General features: G+C 38.8%; 1 protein-coding gene across 8 annotated transcripts in view; it reads left to right on the top strand.

Annotated features, from left to right (window-relative positions):
* Positions 1 to 16,366, top strand: part of NALCN (sodium leak channel, non-selective) — a 300,415-nt gene that overhangs the window by 187,990 nt on the left and 96,059 nt on the right. For all 8 annotated transcript variants that reach the window (XM_089511232.1, XM_089511233.1, XM_089511229.1 and 5 more), the window contains 2 exons: positions 9,871 to 10,008; positions 14,796 to 14,870. In XM_089511232.1, the coding sequence (XP_089367358.1) occupies positions 9,871 to 10,008; positions 14,796 to 14,870 (213 nt within the window). The remainder of the gene's footprint in view (positions 1 to 9,870; positions 10,009 to 14,795; positions 14,871 to 16,366) is intronic.

Genomic DNA, 16,366 nt, shown 5'->3' with positions numbered 1-16,366 from the left:
GGTTAAAGAGAGAAAAAAACTGTAATTAGCTTGGTTCATCAAGACAGCCAGCAATGAAAGATTCCATTCCTCATTTCTGTATTTCCTAAAATGGTAGCTCAGATCAGTGTATAGTTTACATTTACACTTAAAGAATGGTTAATTTATGCAGAGCAGAATGAGGAACGGAAATTCACTCTTCAGTTGACACTAATGTAATTTGTAGAACACATCACTTTGAATGAAAATCCTGCAGCTTTCTTAATAATCCACTAGACTAAGTTTGCATGTCTTGGAATCCCAGATAATTTTCTGGTATGAGTGAACCAAAGTTAGTTTCCCATTATCACTGATTATCATTAAAGACATAATGGTTAGAGCAGTTAAACTGGAATGAATAAGAAAGTGCCACAGTCATGTGTAAAAGAGTAAAGGGCCTATTTCTAATTAACTCCCAATATAGATAATGTTGGGTAACAATAGGAAAAATCATATTATTGTAAAATTCTGAATAACCTAGAGTATTTAAAACAAAATGTAATGAGAGTTTGTTTTGTTTTTTTGCCAGTCTTAAGAAAATGAATTTTAAAAACAAAAATACATATATAATTGAAGTTTGTGCTGGCCAATTGGCCATAATAAAGTTATTATTATTATTATTATTATTATTATTATTATTAATTGAAGTTGGAAATAAACTTAGATGAATAGGCCTTATTCTAGCCCCAAGAAAACTGATGGTTTTAAATCCAGGAATGGGAATTATGCAGGCTTTTTGTGATCAATGATGTTACCTCAAAAATTACCTCCAAGATCAGTCATGCAAATTATCCTTAATATAAGCACCAAGCCACTAAATACACTGAACAGACCACAAGCACTTGCATAGAGAGAAAATAACCCCAGATTTGCTCAAAAATAATTTAATTTAGTTAACAAACTATGGCTGGCATCCTGTTGGTTATTCCCAACTAGAGCAGACATATCCAGTCAGTTCTTGAATGGTGATTCAACATGTGTGTCTACTCTAGTCAGGACTAACTATAGAAAATAGGCCACTGATTTGAGAAATATTGTTAAAAATGCAAGCCTCCTGTGCTTTTGCTTCCAAAACTTTTTTTTCTTCATATGATACAATAATTTACAACTTCCTAGAAGATATTCTCAGTAGAGTCCCCCATAGCTCTGTGGTTCTTGATCATAAAGCCATGTAGAACATGAGATAAATACAGTAAAACTGTTAAAGTGGGTTGTGGAAGAGATAAGGAAATTATGAAACAATCATAAGAAATGTTTTTAGATGGGGGAAAGTAAATAAAGAAAAAAGTATATTTGAGAGGATTAATTTGAAATGATAGCACATAAATTAGTTATGAATACAGGGATAGTCACAAAACATTCTGTACAGTATCTTCATTTTGAAAACAGGATGTTATTGGTTTTTATTACTTTATTATATAAAGTATTTTTATTATTATATCTTTATATATTCCTAGTTATTTTGCAGTGAGAAATACCATCTTCCATACTCTCTAACTGTTCTAATTTGGCAGTAACAATCCCAATTAACTCAGCAGAAAGAAGAAGACGGGACAAAATGTTGTCCTTCCCGGTAGGCTCAGGCAAAGCAACAGCAAACTGCTGCAGCCTCTCCAACCTTGTATATTCAGCTTTTGCCATCTTGAGCACACTCTAATGTTGCTTGGCCATATGTGTTCATCTGTGAAATATTGGAGGGAGTGAATATTTTCATCACTAACACCAAGCTTGTCAGATTTCCAGTTAAAATTATGAATCTACCATCAGAGTATATAGCACTTAACAAAGTAGTTTAGATGGAAAAGGGAAGTCCCTTCCCAGAGGATCTGATATTCTAATCTAGACTTAAATGATGAAGACAACAGCATAGAGCACTACTGAAATGACATACACACATATTTGAGATAGCTATCATGCTGTATTCATAAAATAGTTCTTAAATATATCCAGTCTATGAATACATTTTTATCATTGCTCACATGTCTAACCTGGTTCAAGGAGCTCATTGGCCTTATTTGTTTGTTTTGTGTATAAAATTTATAATTAGTTCCATATCTAAGGTTTCAGAGAAATGACTAAATACAATAAATACAAAAAATACCATAAAAGCAAATATATTAATAAAACATAAATACAGTAGTGGCTAGAATTTATCAGCCCTTGTGACCAGTGGATTCTCTCTCTCTCTCTCTCTCTCTCTCTTCCTGATAATGTGGAAGCTATTATTATTATATATTTTTATTTAGTGTGTACACATTTTGCTTTTTTGCTATCCTCTTTTGGATGGTCAGAAAAGTGAAATGTAAATGTGTTAAAATAAATTTGTAACTCCGATTTCAATTTACAAGTGGATATGCAGCATGAGTCCTGCTGACCCTTATCTCATAGACTTATTTATTTATGGATATTCTACTTCTACTCCTAATCTTCTATCATCCTCACCTAAAAAAAATTTCTGTGTTTCCTCTTGTTTCTCTGGATGAATTCTCTATGCTGCTGAACTCTTCCAAACCTGCAACTTGTTCTCTTGATCCAATTCCTACTTGTCTTCTAATTTCTATAGCTCCTTCTTTTCTGTCCCCCCCCCCCCTCTCTCTCTCTCTCTGGGTTCCTTCCCTTTGGTCTTTAAACATGCTTTAGTTTTTCCTGTTCTGAAAAAACCTTCTCTTGATCCCTCTTCTTTCTCCAGCTATCGTCTGATTTCTCTTCTTCCTTTTCTTTCTAAGGTTTTGGAACAGATCGTTTACTCTTGCTGTCTTGAGTTTCTTGAGGCCAACTCCATTCTCGATCCCTTTCAGTCCGGTTTCTGCCCACAACATTCTATAGTGACGGCTCTCACTAAGATCTCAGATGATCTTTTATGGGCTAATGGCCTTTACTCTGTTCTCATTCTTCTAGCTGATATACTTTCTGACCTTGGGTTCTTAGACTCTGTTCTTGACTTGTTTAGATCTCATTTGTCCAACAGATCTTTTGCAGTGGTCATGGGTGGTCAGACGTCATCTTCTGTTCCCCTGTCTGTTGGATTTCCCCAGGGCTCTGTTCTGGGTCCCCTTCTGTTTTTTCTCTAAACACTGTCCCTAGGAAAACTCATTAATTCTTTTGGCTTTTCCTATCATTTCCACACCGAGGACACTCAGCTGTATCTTTCCACCCCTGACCTTTCTCCGACTCTTGAACAGCAAGTTTCATCTTACAACTGTCTCTCAATGGATGCGGCATCGACGCTTGAAGCTCAATATGTCCAAAACAGAGCTTCTCATTTTTCCACCTAAGTCTACTCTTCAACATTCCTTTTCTGTTTCTGTTGATGACATTTCTATTCAACCAGTCCAGCAAGCCCGTAATCTTGGTTTTATTTTTGACTCTTCTCTGTTGTGTATCCTCCAGATCCAGACGACAGCTAAGGCATGTAGATTCTTTTTATACAATATTGCCAAAACCCGACCATATCTCTCTGCCTCTACTGCCAAGATTCTGGTCCATGCCCTAGTAGTATCACGACTGTTATTTGCTATTTGACGTTTTTAATTTGTTGCCTGTTTTATTGAACCCTTTCCTGTATTATTATGGATTATTTTTATGTATTATGCTATTATTTCTTAGATTGTACGCCATGGGCAGGTTTACTCGTATCTGTTTTATTGTTTGTATGTCCAGCACTCTGAAAATCTACAGCCCTATGTAAATAAAGTATAATAATATTATAATAATATTTTAAAATATTTAAATTTCAAAGCTTACAGACTGAGCTCAAATAAATTGATGTGGATCTCCATGTCCTTCTCCTTTGTTAGGACAACTGTAGGTTGTTTCAGTTCTTAGAAACATCTGCCCATTTACCATACTTTTGTGGGAGAGTGCAAAATATGTGGCTAGAAGTGTGTTGATCTCCATAAGCTCATTGTGGCCATATGCATTTTAGCCTCTGATAGACAAAGGAGGGAGCCAGCTGCATTGACCAAGCAAAGATGACCCCAGTTATTGTTCAGAGTGTTACTAAGGAAGAGCAAGAACGAAATGGCAGTCATGCCCTGACGTGGTGCCTTTCTGCCAGTTCCTCCGAGTCTGAAAAGCAAGTACACTTACCCAAAACAAGAACAATTGATTACTGTGTCCATTAATGTTGCTGAATTGGAAGGCTGCAGCATAAGCACTATAGGAACATTATAGGTTTTTTTGAAAGAAAGGGGGAGAAAAAGTAGACAGCCTTCATTCACTAATGCCCCTAAATTACATGGTTTCACATGGTTACTTGACAAAGAGTAAATAAGTAGGTGCTTATGGTTGCTATAGTTACCAAATGCAGCATTTTCTAGACCATTTTTGTCATCTTGCGTGGTTTGATAGATTTGTGTACAGATCAATATGGGCCTCTAAACTGGACCTTTGCCAAGTGGTTTTGATTTCTAATTTTTAAAAATTATGTCCATACTAAAGAAAACATGGAGCGTATCCTGTGGTCTCAAACTGTTCTGTCGTCAAGATATTTTGATGCACTATGCTCATAAATGTCTGTGTCTTTTCTCAGTAGAAATGTTGCTGGGTTCTCCACCTCTGATTCCATGGCCAGAGGTGCTTCTACATTGCATTGTTATCATGGCCTTAGAATGTATACTCACTGGAGTTTGGAAGGGACCTAGATGTCATCTTTAGTTTACCTGTTACCTTGTTTCTTCCCTCTTTTTTTTCCTTACTAGAAGAAAAGTTCCATTAAGGAACAAGTGGCACACTGTGAGCTGGCCTTACAACTGGAAGCACCACAAGTAGCTGGGATACTGACACATATGATGTTGAGGACAGTACTAGTTGGTGTAGGACTCTTTCAACCATTTCTCTGATTTATGAGAGAAATATCTGAAGTGGGCTAGACACATCAGGAAATGAGAAATTATATCAAATGTTATGAAGAAGAGACCCAAATGGGAGTCCCAATTTGGGCAGTCACACTTATTTTTTACAACATGGTGCTCTGAATAGGTTGTTTTTGAATGAAAGGTAGATTTGGTAAAATGAAAATTTCCTTAATCCCACTGGATATGATCTGTTTGATCTGGGGACAAAAATGATTGCATTTCTCAGATGTATTTTGACATTTGTTCATTTATGCAGTGTTTTTGGGAATGAGGAATTACTGTTTGAATTCCCACATCAGAAGCGCTAACAAATGTTTGAAAGAAAAATTCGTTCAAAGAGACTTGCAGGATTCTCCCCATCCCCCATTCTGTGATAGCATGTATTAATTCAAAAACTCTCTATTTTGCATAAATCTCCAGGTCTCATTTTCACAGCTGTTGGTTCTGTCAGCAAGATAGCTGCATTTCAGCTTCATTTTAGCATAAATGGTGGAGAGTGTACCTTTCAACTAAAAATATCTTGCTCTGAAAGAAAGATTGCTACTTTCCCAACTTAAAATCACTGTACACTGCCTTATTATTTTCTTGAAACTGGTGTTTTCCAATGCAGAGAACTTTAATAATAGGAAAGGCTTAAAATCTCTTGGGATACCATCAGAATGAAGCATATTTTAAATGGAGGGTTTATTTTCTTCAAAATGAAAGTGTTATCTAGCTTTTGTTTTAATGTAATATTTGTTCTTTCTGAAATAGAAGTCCCGTAGAACATTAATGCCATTATTTCCCATTAAGAAGGAGCCCAAAAGGCAATGGTTTCCTTTTAAGTGAGACACATTAACATTTCCCAACAATTCTGATATAGAAGAGGCAGAAATACTGAAAAGATAAAATGTCTTGCTGTTATATATCTTCAAGTCATTTCTGACTTATAATGACCTTAAGGCAAACCTCTTGGCAAGGTTTGTTGGGGAGTTGCCTTTGCCTTGCTTTGTGGCTGAGAGATTGTAACTTGCCCAAAGTGACCCAGTGTGCTTCCATGACCAAGTGGGGATTTAAACTCTAGTCTCCAGAGTCATAGTCCAATGCTCAAACCATTATACTATGCTGGCTCTGATAAACTAGCTCTAGGTACATTGTCTCTCTGATCCATCTAATCAGCCTGTCTTTATCACCTTGGATTGGAAAATATAGGTAGAAATTAACAACAGAAGCAGATATACATGTAATGTGTACCTATAGGAGAATGTATTATGTTGCTTAGTATGACAAATGCATTTCTGTATGTATCTCCAATTCCTGTGTTTGCAGAGCTCTATTTTAAAGGAATAATAATTATTACCCTTTGAAGTTTTTCATTGTTTTCTGTTACTGTTTAGTCCCTTTCCTTAACAGTATCTAAAATATTAAGAATATTCTTAATTTAAAAAAAACTCAAAATGCCCTCAAAAGATTTTAGACCCTAAAAGGTAATGAGTAAATGGTACTTGCTACAGAGAAAAATATAATTAGCCTGTCATTCTAATATTTTCCCAAGCAATATCATTAAAATTCACTCTCCTAAATGTAACTTTTCACAGGTAGCATTATTACTTGTAATGAGTTTCTTCCCAGCCATGTATTTTAATACATCCAGGGACATGTCCATGACCTGTTATTAGAGGTGGATCAGCTCTGGATCATCTGGTATCATTGATGGTCTGCTGGGTCTATGAAAGCTGCAAGGGTCCAGCTGAGAAAACATAAAAGGGAAAAGCTGATGAAGTTCAGCCTGTTGGACATAACCAGAAAGAGGAGGAGTCATAGAAAGAATAGATGGCTGTACTATGTCATTCTTCAGATTTTATTGCAGGTGTTGGCAACTATGCAAGGGTAGGTTGGGCCACATTATTTTATTTAATGATATCCTGCCTTTCTCCCAATATAGAAACTCAAGGTGGCAAATAGCAGATTTAAAATAATACAATTTAAAAACAATACAAAATTTAAATGTATAAATATAAATTTTTTTAAAAATTAAACTCTTTTAAAAGTTAAAACAGTTATGATTTAAAATAGAATATGTTAAAAATACAAACCTTAAAATTTCATTAGGACAACATTCCCAGCCCTTATCAGTTTGCAAAGGCCTGCCAACACAAGAATGTATTTATCTGCCACTGGAACGATAGTAACGATGATGCCATCCTGGCCTCTCTAGGGAGGGAGTTCCAAAGCTTGGGAGCAGCCACTGAGAAGGCCCTCTTTCTTGTTCCCACCAAACACACCGGAGACAGTGGTGGGACAGAGAGAAGGGCCTCTCCAGATGATCTCAAAAATCTGGGGGGCTCATACAGGGTGATACCGGCCTTCAAATAGCCTGGCCCCAAGCCATACAGGGCTTTATAGGTCAAAACCAGCACTTTGAATTGTGGCCGGAAACAGACTGGCAGCCATTGAAGCTGTTGAAACAAGGGAGTTGTATGCTCCCTGTAGCCAGCCCCAGTTAACAGACTGCAGCTCTTTGGGCCAGTTGAAGTTTCTCAGTACTTTTCAAAGGCATCCCCATGTAGAACGCATTACAGTAATCCATACGGGATGTAACCAAGGCTTGTACCACCATGGCCAGATCTGACTTCTCCAGAAATTAGCACAGTTGGCATATGAGTTTTAGCTGTACAAAAGCAATGCTGGTAACCACCGATACCCCCAAAGTGTGAACCTGGGTTTTCAGGGGAAGTGTAACCCCATCTAACAAAGACTAAATCCCTATTCCTGGATCTTTCTTGTGACTAACCAGGAGCACCTCTGTCTAGATTAAGCTTCAATTTGTTTGCCCTCATCCAGTCCATTACAGCGGCCAGAAACCAGTTTAGGACAGAAACAGCTTCCTTGGAATTATGTCGAAAGGAGTGATAGAGCTGGGTATCATCAGCGTACAGGTGACACCCTACTCCAAAACTCCGGACAACCTCTCCCAACAGTTTCATGTTGATGTTAAAAAGCATAGGGGGCAGGACTGAGCCCTGAGGTACCCCACAGGTCAATGGCCAAGGAGTCGAATAGGACTCACCCAGCACCACTTTCTGATAGTGCCCCTCCAGGAAAGAGCAGAGCCACTGTAGAACAGTACCTCCAAGCCCCATCTCAGAGAGGTGACTCAGAAGGATACCATGGTTGATGGCATTCAAAGCTGCTGTGAGATCAACTGGAATAACAAATGATAAATAGCCATTTTTATTGCTGTGTGTTTCATGTTTGGTAGATATGTTCAAAGGTACTTAAGATATAGTTCAGAAGTCTAAAAAGTCTAGTTCAGAAGTCTAAGATCTGATTTTCCAATCCATTAAAATATTTTTTTTGCAGTTTGGGTAGGTTACATCTCAATTTTCACAATCCATCCAATCAAACTAATAAAGCAAATACAACAAGCCATACTTGCTAGTTATGTCTTAATGTGATGTTGAAGTGGGCTTTCAGTACTGCTTCCTCGTTTTCTCTTATGTATGTAGGGGGAATAACCAGAAATATGTAGAAAAAGGCCTGCCACAGCAAGTGCAATCCAGGGAGTTCAATGGGAGGTCTGTTTCTGTTCTGGAAGTATAAACCAGAGGGATGTCAGGAATGACCCAGTTTCTGTGCTTCCCTTCCCACTATTGGCCTGAGGCCACTGTAGAATACAGTGACCTTGGTTTGTGACTGTTTTATCATCATTTTCCAACTTCCCTGTGCTAAAGATGCAATAGTGAAGATTCAAATTTTTCAAGATTGTGTTTCTCCCTGGTCTTCACAGGGAAGAAGGCATTTTGCCTACCTTGTACTGTTTCACCATGGTACTAAGGGAAAATTGGCATCGGGTGGTGCTTTAAAAAGAGATATTGGCTTGAATACAATTTAAATAGGTTATTTTAAAAGTTATGTATTCATTTAAATTAACATATAATAGCAGTAATTAGTATTTGATCATTTTTAGAAGGTTAGTGCACAGCACCTTTGTGTGAAAGGGAGTTTTCTAGATTTCCCCCATTTGGGGGTAGGAAGAGCTAGTTTGGTACAGTGATTTGGGCATTAAACTAAAAAGTTTCAACATTAAAAGAAGTTTAGGATTATTGGTATAGATTCCAATGGATGCTCGTGAAGTATAAAGTTCTACCAATATGCTTATGCTGCTGATATATAACTGGTTCCTTTTTCCACAGTTGTGCAATGGTGGTAGACTGGGGAGGTGGTGAAGGAGTTGCATCTCACAGCTATTTAATTGCCATTGTGTAGCTGAAAGAAAGATTATCCCAGCAGGAGACCTCGGCAGACTGCACCCCTATCCTACGCATTTCTGGGAAGGGGGAGTCATGTTTGTCCACAAATACCCTCTAAAGGACGAGGAAATTTCCCCCATGGTTTTGTGCCTTCTTGGACTATTTTAGGCCCAAGAGAGGACTTTTAGCAACAGAAAATGAGCAGAAGTCACTTCCTATTTTTAAAAAGGCCTTGCCTTGGCCCATGTTGACCCAGGATAGGCCCAAAACACGGTGAAAATGCTCTTCACTTGCTCTAGAGGGCCTTTTGAGGCAAATATGTGAAAAATTTTGATACCCTTTGAGGAACCCAAGGAACCACAAAAATGGCCCTTGGGGGCACATGCAGCCCACTGACTGAACTTTGTTTTATAGCATGCTTTTCTGCTATAGTTTGCTCTTGAGAGTGAAAAAGAACCTGTACAGATATGATTATGTGCTGTGGATGAAAATACATCCTAATGACATAAAAACACAGGTGTAAAGTCCAAGGATGCTGGTGTCTTAACAAGCCCATTCTTGAGGTCTTGTATACAGTCTTAACAAATTTTGACATCTGGACCTACAAAAGCTTTTGAGCAAGAAGCCATAAACTAGACACCTCTTGGCTGACAAAGCTGTAACATATATCACTTCCTGCATGGATCCTTAGTTCAAATGATGATGCATTTATTTCAGCGCTGTATATCCAACTGAACTGTGTTCTTGGTTATGTTCTCTTTTAGGCTTTTATGTCAATGTTCCAGATCCTTACACAAGAAGGATGGGTGGATGTCATGGATCAGACTCTTAATGCCGTAGGACATATGTGGGCACCTGTTGTTGCTATCTACTTCATACTTTATCATCTTTTTGCTACCCTGGTATGATGTGCACCTTATACTTCACATTTTACTTTTTGAAATTTTCCTCCCATTGGATTATATGACAACAAAGTTAAACAAAATCAAAAAGATACTGGTTTCAGTCCCTACAATTCATACAGGAACTATAGGAAAATTTGCTGCTTTTCTTTCATTTTTCCTCTTCTGGTTTTCTTTCATTAGCATAGGAAGTAGCCTTAAACCCCTTCAAAACTTTATTGCAGCTAGCTCTTTGGTGACTGGCAGCAAATCATCAGGGCTTTAAACAGCCCTACCAGGTAGTGCCAAAATCTGGACTTGGCACTGTCTTCATCCAAAGCAAGAACATACACCTCTTTTGCTAATATTAATTGCTGGGAGAAATTGTAAATGGGAGTGGTCATTTCTTTCAGTGATGTTTTGGTGATGCTGGAAAGCAAAACAGCCTCATGGGGGATGGAACGTATTTTTGTCAAATTGATCAATTGCAGGTGAGAGATATCAGGGACTGGAAGGATTAAATGCAGCTACTTCATAAGTAAAGCCTACCTTCCACAATAAGTACATTTCTTCATCCTTGCTTTCCCATTATTTCAACAAGTGGGGTTGAGAGCAAGGGCTAACCAATATACAGTTGTCCCTCCATATTCGCTAGGGTTAGGGGAGCAAGACCCCCGTGAATATGGAAAAACCGCAAATAACAAAAACACTGTTTTTACCTGAGAGGACACCTCTCTAGGAATCTCTAGGTCCTCCAGTGCAACTCTGTGGTCAATGTCCAACATACAGTGACCATAGAATGGCACTGGAGTAGCTACAAATGGTCTTTCAGTGCAACTTTTAGTTAAAGTTGACCACAGAGTTGCACTGGAGGACCTAGACAGTCCTAGAGAGAACATAGTAATGAAATCCACGAATAATCAAAGCCGCAAATATGGAGGGATGACTGTATTATTGCTTTCGGCCTGGAGTTGCCTTCTTTTGAAACAGAGGTACCTTTGAAATAGAGATACTGTACTCACAAATAATTATCCACAAAGGCCTTCTCACTGAATAGTCCGTTTTTGAAGAAATAGCCATGTTAGTCTGTTGCAGTATAAACTATTTATTGTAGCTAGCAATAAATAGGAGGAAGGAGGAAAAAAGAATTTAACCGCACTTTTAAGACCGATTGCTTTATATTTCAGATTCAGATTCCATGCTAACATATAATTAATTAGCCTTAAAGGTGCCACTAGATCTCTCCATCTCACCCTCCTTTCCCTGAACAGTCTCAGTGAAGATCACAGTGAAGTTCATAGTAAAGGGAAGTGGTCTTGGTTTCAGTCCCCTCCCCCAACAAATAAATGGTCTGAACTTTCCACATAATTAACAAAAATGGCAAAGTCATACATTCCTCACATTCTCTGATATGTGTGGAAGGCTTTTCCTTCTGTTCCCTCCCTCCCTCCCCTCCCAACCAAAAAGGCAATCACCAATATTTAAGCCCCATCAGCTTGAATGGCAGAGCACATCCCATTTTGTCCCCCTCCATTTGCCGTCTGCAAATGGGTGAGGGACGTGGACTCAAAGTCCATGAAAACGGAGAGGCAACTGTACTTTTCTTTTTAACATGTGAAATCTCTCCCTGCAATTGTATTTTCATAAATGGCCAGAATGTTTTTCAGAGTTGCCCAAATGCTTCAAGAAATCATAAATCATTGCCCTGACTATTACCACTTGGGCTCACTCCACCCAGCCTTTGGAGTGGTCAGCAGAAGACAACTTCTGCTTTTCATTCAGTGCAAATGGAAAAGAGATAGAATTTCCACCAGTTCCACCTTCATTTCTGGGATATCTGACATGCTTTTCCTCTAAGGATGGGAAGCCTCCAGTCCCATGATATGTAAATAGAAAATTTCCCCTAACTGGGATGGATGGGTTGTGGTGAAGCCTTTGCAAATATGACCATCCCCTTATCCAAGAGGCTTAGAAAAAATATATTTGTACTGAATTTTTCTTGAGTTTGCACCTTTTTCTCCACCAGGAGTAAAACCCTACCTTTTAAAAGTATATAGGTTCACCCAACCCTATCGTAGTGTATACCCTGTACTAACATATCAACTTGAGTGAGATTTCTTTCCCCCCGTTCCATACAGTTGTAATCATCCCAACTATTTCAGGAGCATCATAAGGAGGAAGCAGCCCTAAAGATTTTATGCTTGCCTACATAACAAGTGGATAAAGGAACAGGAAGGTGTTGGACATGAAATGGTAACTTCCAGAACTCAGAATGAGGCCTTGGGATAAAACTCAGAGGTATAATTGTATGCACTTGAGGACAGGATCTATATAAATTGCTGGAAAGAAACAAATAACTTTCACAGCAGAAGCTAGAACTGGGTTTAAATCATGAAAAAACAAATGCCATGTTAGGAGTAAAGTATATTATTAAAATCCAGAACGGAATAGAGGAAGTTAAACAAATAATAAGTTGAGGTTTAACTGTTCTTTTGTGACAATGCTCTAGATTTCTTTTTCAGTGAAAACATCTTCATTGTGTGCCTGTCATTCTCAGCTGTAGAAACTGGAAATAACTGCAGATTAAACTTCAGTACATTTCACACCTACTGCACACTTCTTGATAAAACCAGGCTACACTTTTCATTATGATTCTGTTTAGGGCCACACTTTGAACTAAGAATAATTTTTTTTAAAAAAAAATTAAAAAATATTTGCTGTTCAAAAAATCCCCCTTCAAAAGAATAAATAGGATGTCAAGCGAGTAAATAGTTGGGAAATAGGAATAAATAGATGGGGGAAAATATCTCTTTTTTTGACTTGAGAAGTTTGATATTGATATTGACAAGCTGGAGTATGTCCAGAGGAGGGCAACTGAAATTGTGAAAAGTCTGCAAACCATGTCCTTCCTCGATGCTTTTGACATCTACAAAAGCTCAAAGGTGTTGCAAGATCCCTTTCCAGACGAATACAGCTATGTCTTTGAATTCTACCATGTCCTATGAATAGCATCTTAGAAAGCTGGGTATGCTTAACCTGGGGAGAAAAGGTTAAAAGGTGACATGACAACCATGTTTAAATATTTGCTGCTCCAGAGACTAATGGTATTATCATACGAGGCACTTACCACATGGATATCATTGCCCAAACGTTCCTGAAGCGCAGAGGCGGGATCGCCAGTCACGCTTCTGAAACATCCCTGAAGCGTGTCCTGCTCTTCTCCCATCAATGAATTGTTCATGGAGAAGCCATTTTTGTAATAATGGGATCTTCTGTTATGCAGAAATTGGCTTCTCTGTGAATGATTCGTCATCGGGAGAAGAGCGGGATGCCTCAATGATGTTTAAGAAGCGTGACCTGCGATCCGACCTTCTCGCTTCTGGAACGTTTGGGGAACAATATCCGCTTGGTAAGTGCCTTGTGAAAAGGTCCTAAGATGTGGGGCAATGGATTCAAACTGGAAGAACATAGATCCCATCTAAACATTAGGAAGAACTTCTCCACAGAGCTGTTCAGCAGTGGAATATGCTGCCTTGGAATGTGGTGGTCTCTCTTTCTTTAGAGAGTTTCAAACAGGCTGGATGGTCATGTGTTTGGAGTGTTTTGATTGTATATGTATGGAAGGGTGTTGGACAGGATGACCCTTGTAGTCTCTTCCAACTCCATGATTTAATGATTCTGTGAATATCTTTCAGTACGTATCACTCTTCTGAGTCAAGAGTTATAAGCACAAACCTTTTATGATTCCATTCCAACATGAATGGAAGTGATGCTATTCAATAATCTCAAAGTCTGTCAGACAAGCAGCTTCAGGGTGCATTTTCTGCTTCAATATAATTTTTAACTCAGATAATTATCTACCATTCTCTCCTACTTGGAGGGGTCCCCACTGAGTTCAAGAGAGTCCTGTTCCCCACTGCCTTCCTCTCATACATGCAGGGAGCACAGAAGGACAATTTGGGGAATAGGAGACCAGGGTATGCTACTCATATCTCAAGCCAGCCCTTTCCTTCTGCTTGATCAAGTTTTAGAAAGGTATAGCCCATTACATTTTGCTACCTCAAGCAAACAAGATGGTGATCATTCTATTTCATGTAACAAAGTTCTGCTAGACTGGCAGATGAATCTTTCATTGACACCAATGCTGGTACAGTATTTTCATTACAGCTGAAGTCAGCAACTAGCTTAGGTGACTCAGAACAGAGCAAGCTGTACAGTACAACTCTCTACTCCCACATCTTGCTGCCATCTACCAGAATCTGCTGCCTGAGGCACCTGCTTCCTTGTACCTGATGTAAGGACTGCTTCATGCTGCAAAGTTCCTGCAGCTTGGCCACATTGAAGGGCAAGATTAGTCATGAGAATTGGTATGATCAAAATTTCAATTTCTATAACAGCTATAACAGCTGATTATGAGACATATTGCATTTATCTGTGCGCATGCATTGAAAAAGGAGAAAAAGCAAGGTTCAACTGAGCCCTATGGAGCTCAGTCTCCATACAGATTACATGCCCATGTGAAAAAGAAGTGCATCCTTATTACTGTTTTTTGTTTTTACGAATTCCCATCATCTATAAATTGGAGGCTAAGTGTGAACCCAAACAGTACATCTTACAAGCTACTTACATTCTTATTTATAATTTTATTATATATTAAACCTCAGAGGTCAAGAGAAAAATGACCATCTAAATGCCCAAGTCAAAATGCCCATCTAACTGTTGACATCAATAAAGTCATATTTACTTTAGTAGAAAAAGGCACATTTCCCGTTTTTAACATTGCTGTGTTTGTTTTAATTCTTCTGTAGATTCTGCTGAGTTTGTTTGTTGCTGTTATTTTGGACAACTTGGAACTTGACGAAGATCTAAAGAAACTTAAGCAAGTAAGCTTTTTTACGCCGAATGTTAATTGCAACAAAGCAATACTGTGTCCTAATTTCTCTAAGAAAATGCAGACTAAAAAAAGCAAACTAAATAAGATGGCATATAATTCAACAGAATGGGAAATGCCTAAATCAAGCTTTGAGGTCCAACAGAAATATTCTTGACAAAATGTCCTTTGACTATGCAGTCTGTTACTATTTGTTGAACAGAATGCTAAGCTAAATCTTTCTTCTTATGCTTTTACTTTAGCTTGAATCAAAATGTTAAGCAAATGGTAAATGGTACATTTCCTTTGTAACACTACAGCAGGATACAGGCCACCCAAAAATGGTGTTCTATCCACACCTTGTTTTTCTGCGTGAGGGAGCTGCAGCGGACAAACCGCGCAGCTCCCTCGCGCAGCAAAAAGAACCCTTAAAAAGTGCACTTGCGGTGTCACAGTGACGCTGGGATGTGCAGACGCTAAGCATCCGTCGTGTCAAAATGGCGCCCGTGTGTACAGGGCACTGCCATTTTGATGCCCCCGTCATGTGCTAGGGGTGAGGCCAGTATGGGTGGTGCGCCCTCAGCCAACCCCTAGCATGTGACGGGGGCGCCGCAAAGGCCCGTCTGAAGAGGGCCAACCATATAAAAATCCTAGCCCAGTGATCCTTTTCAAAGAGCATGGGATTCCAATGATAATTGGACTATCTATTTGAGAGACAAATGCATATAGAGAACCTGCATTATCTACTGAAGTGACAAAGGAAACTCTTCATCAGTAGGTCCTGATATATGCCATCACTATTGCCACTTTGAATATTGCAGGGGGGGAGTGTTGACATTACAGTGACTGAAATACACCAATAATTCAGGGAAGATAAATAAGGGGCCTAATCCAGGATGACCCTTAGCAAATGCAGATTTTCATTTAGGGCAAGCCTATCTGTGGGTGAGCAAGGAAAAGATTCAAAAACAGAGAGAAGTGCATGGGTGAGTATGGGAGAGAAATGTGGCATGTGGATAATCTCTTATTAGTGATCTGTAATGCAGTGAGTTCCATGCCATGGATATTGATGTTAACAACATCTCTCTGAAGAAGTACAGGGGCTATGTCTGCATCATCACCAACGTTGCACTGAAATGAGGCAAAACACCCATAAACTATACTCAGTTTGTCAACATGTAGAGTCGATTAGCTGAGTGTGGTTTATGAAGACTTACTTTCCCCTGCAACCAGTTCGACAAGCAGGAGCCAGGCACTAATTGACTTACTGCATACTGCCTCCAATATTTAATAAAAACTAGAAACTCATTTTGAAATGGCAATGACTGAGACCAATTTTGGTGTCTTTCCCCCTACTATGAAAGAAACAGGGTCCCGTGGATATTTCCCAACACATTGCTCCTTATTTTACCAGCAATAAAAGTATTCACAGGTACACATAGTTTCCACTGTTTTGTTATGGGCAGAAATGAGGAAATAGTAGTTTATGATATTCTGCTTAACCTGGGA

Source organism: Sceloporus occidentalis, unplaced genomic scaffold, assembly GCF_023333645.1.
Source record: "Sceloporus occidentalis isolate IW3139 unplaced genomic scaffold, rSceOcc1.0.p SCAF_2, whole genome shotgun sequence".
NCBI lineage: Eukaryota > Metazoa > Chordata > Lepidosauria > Squamata > Phrynosomatidae > Sceloporus > Sceloporus occidentalis.
The sequence above is the reverse complement of the archived record's forward strand: the minus strand, read 5'-3'. Positions and strand labels throughout refer to the sequence as shown.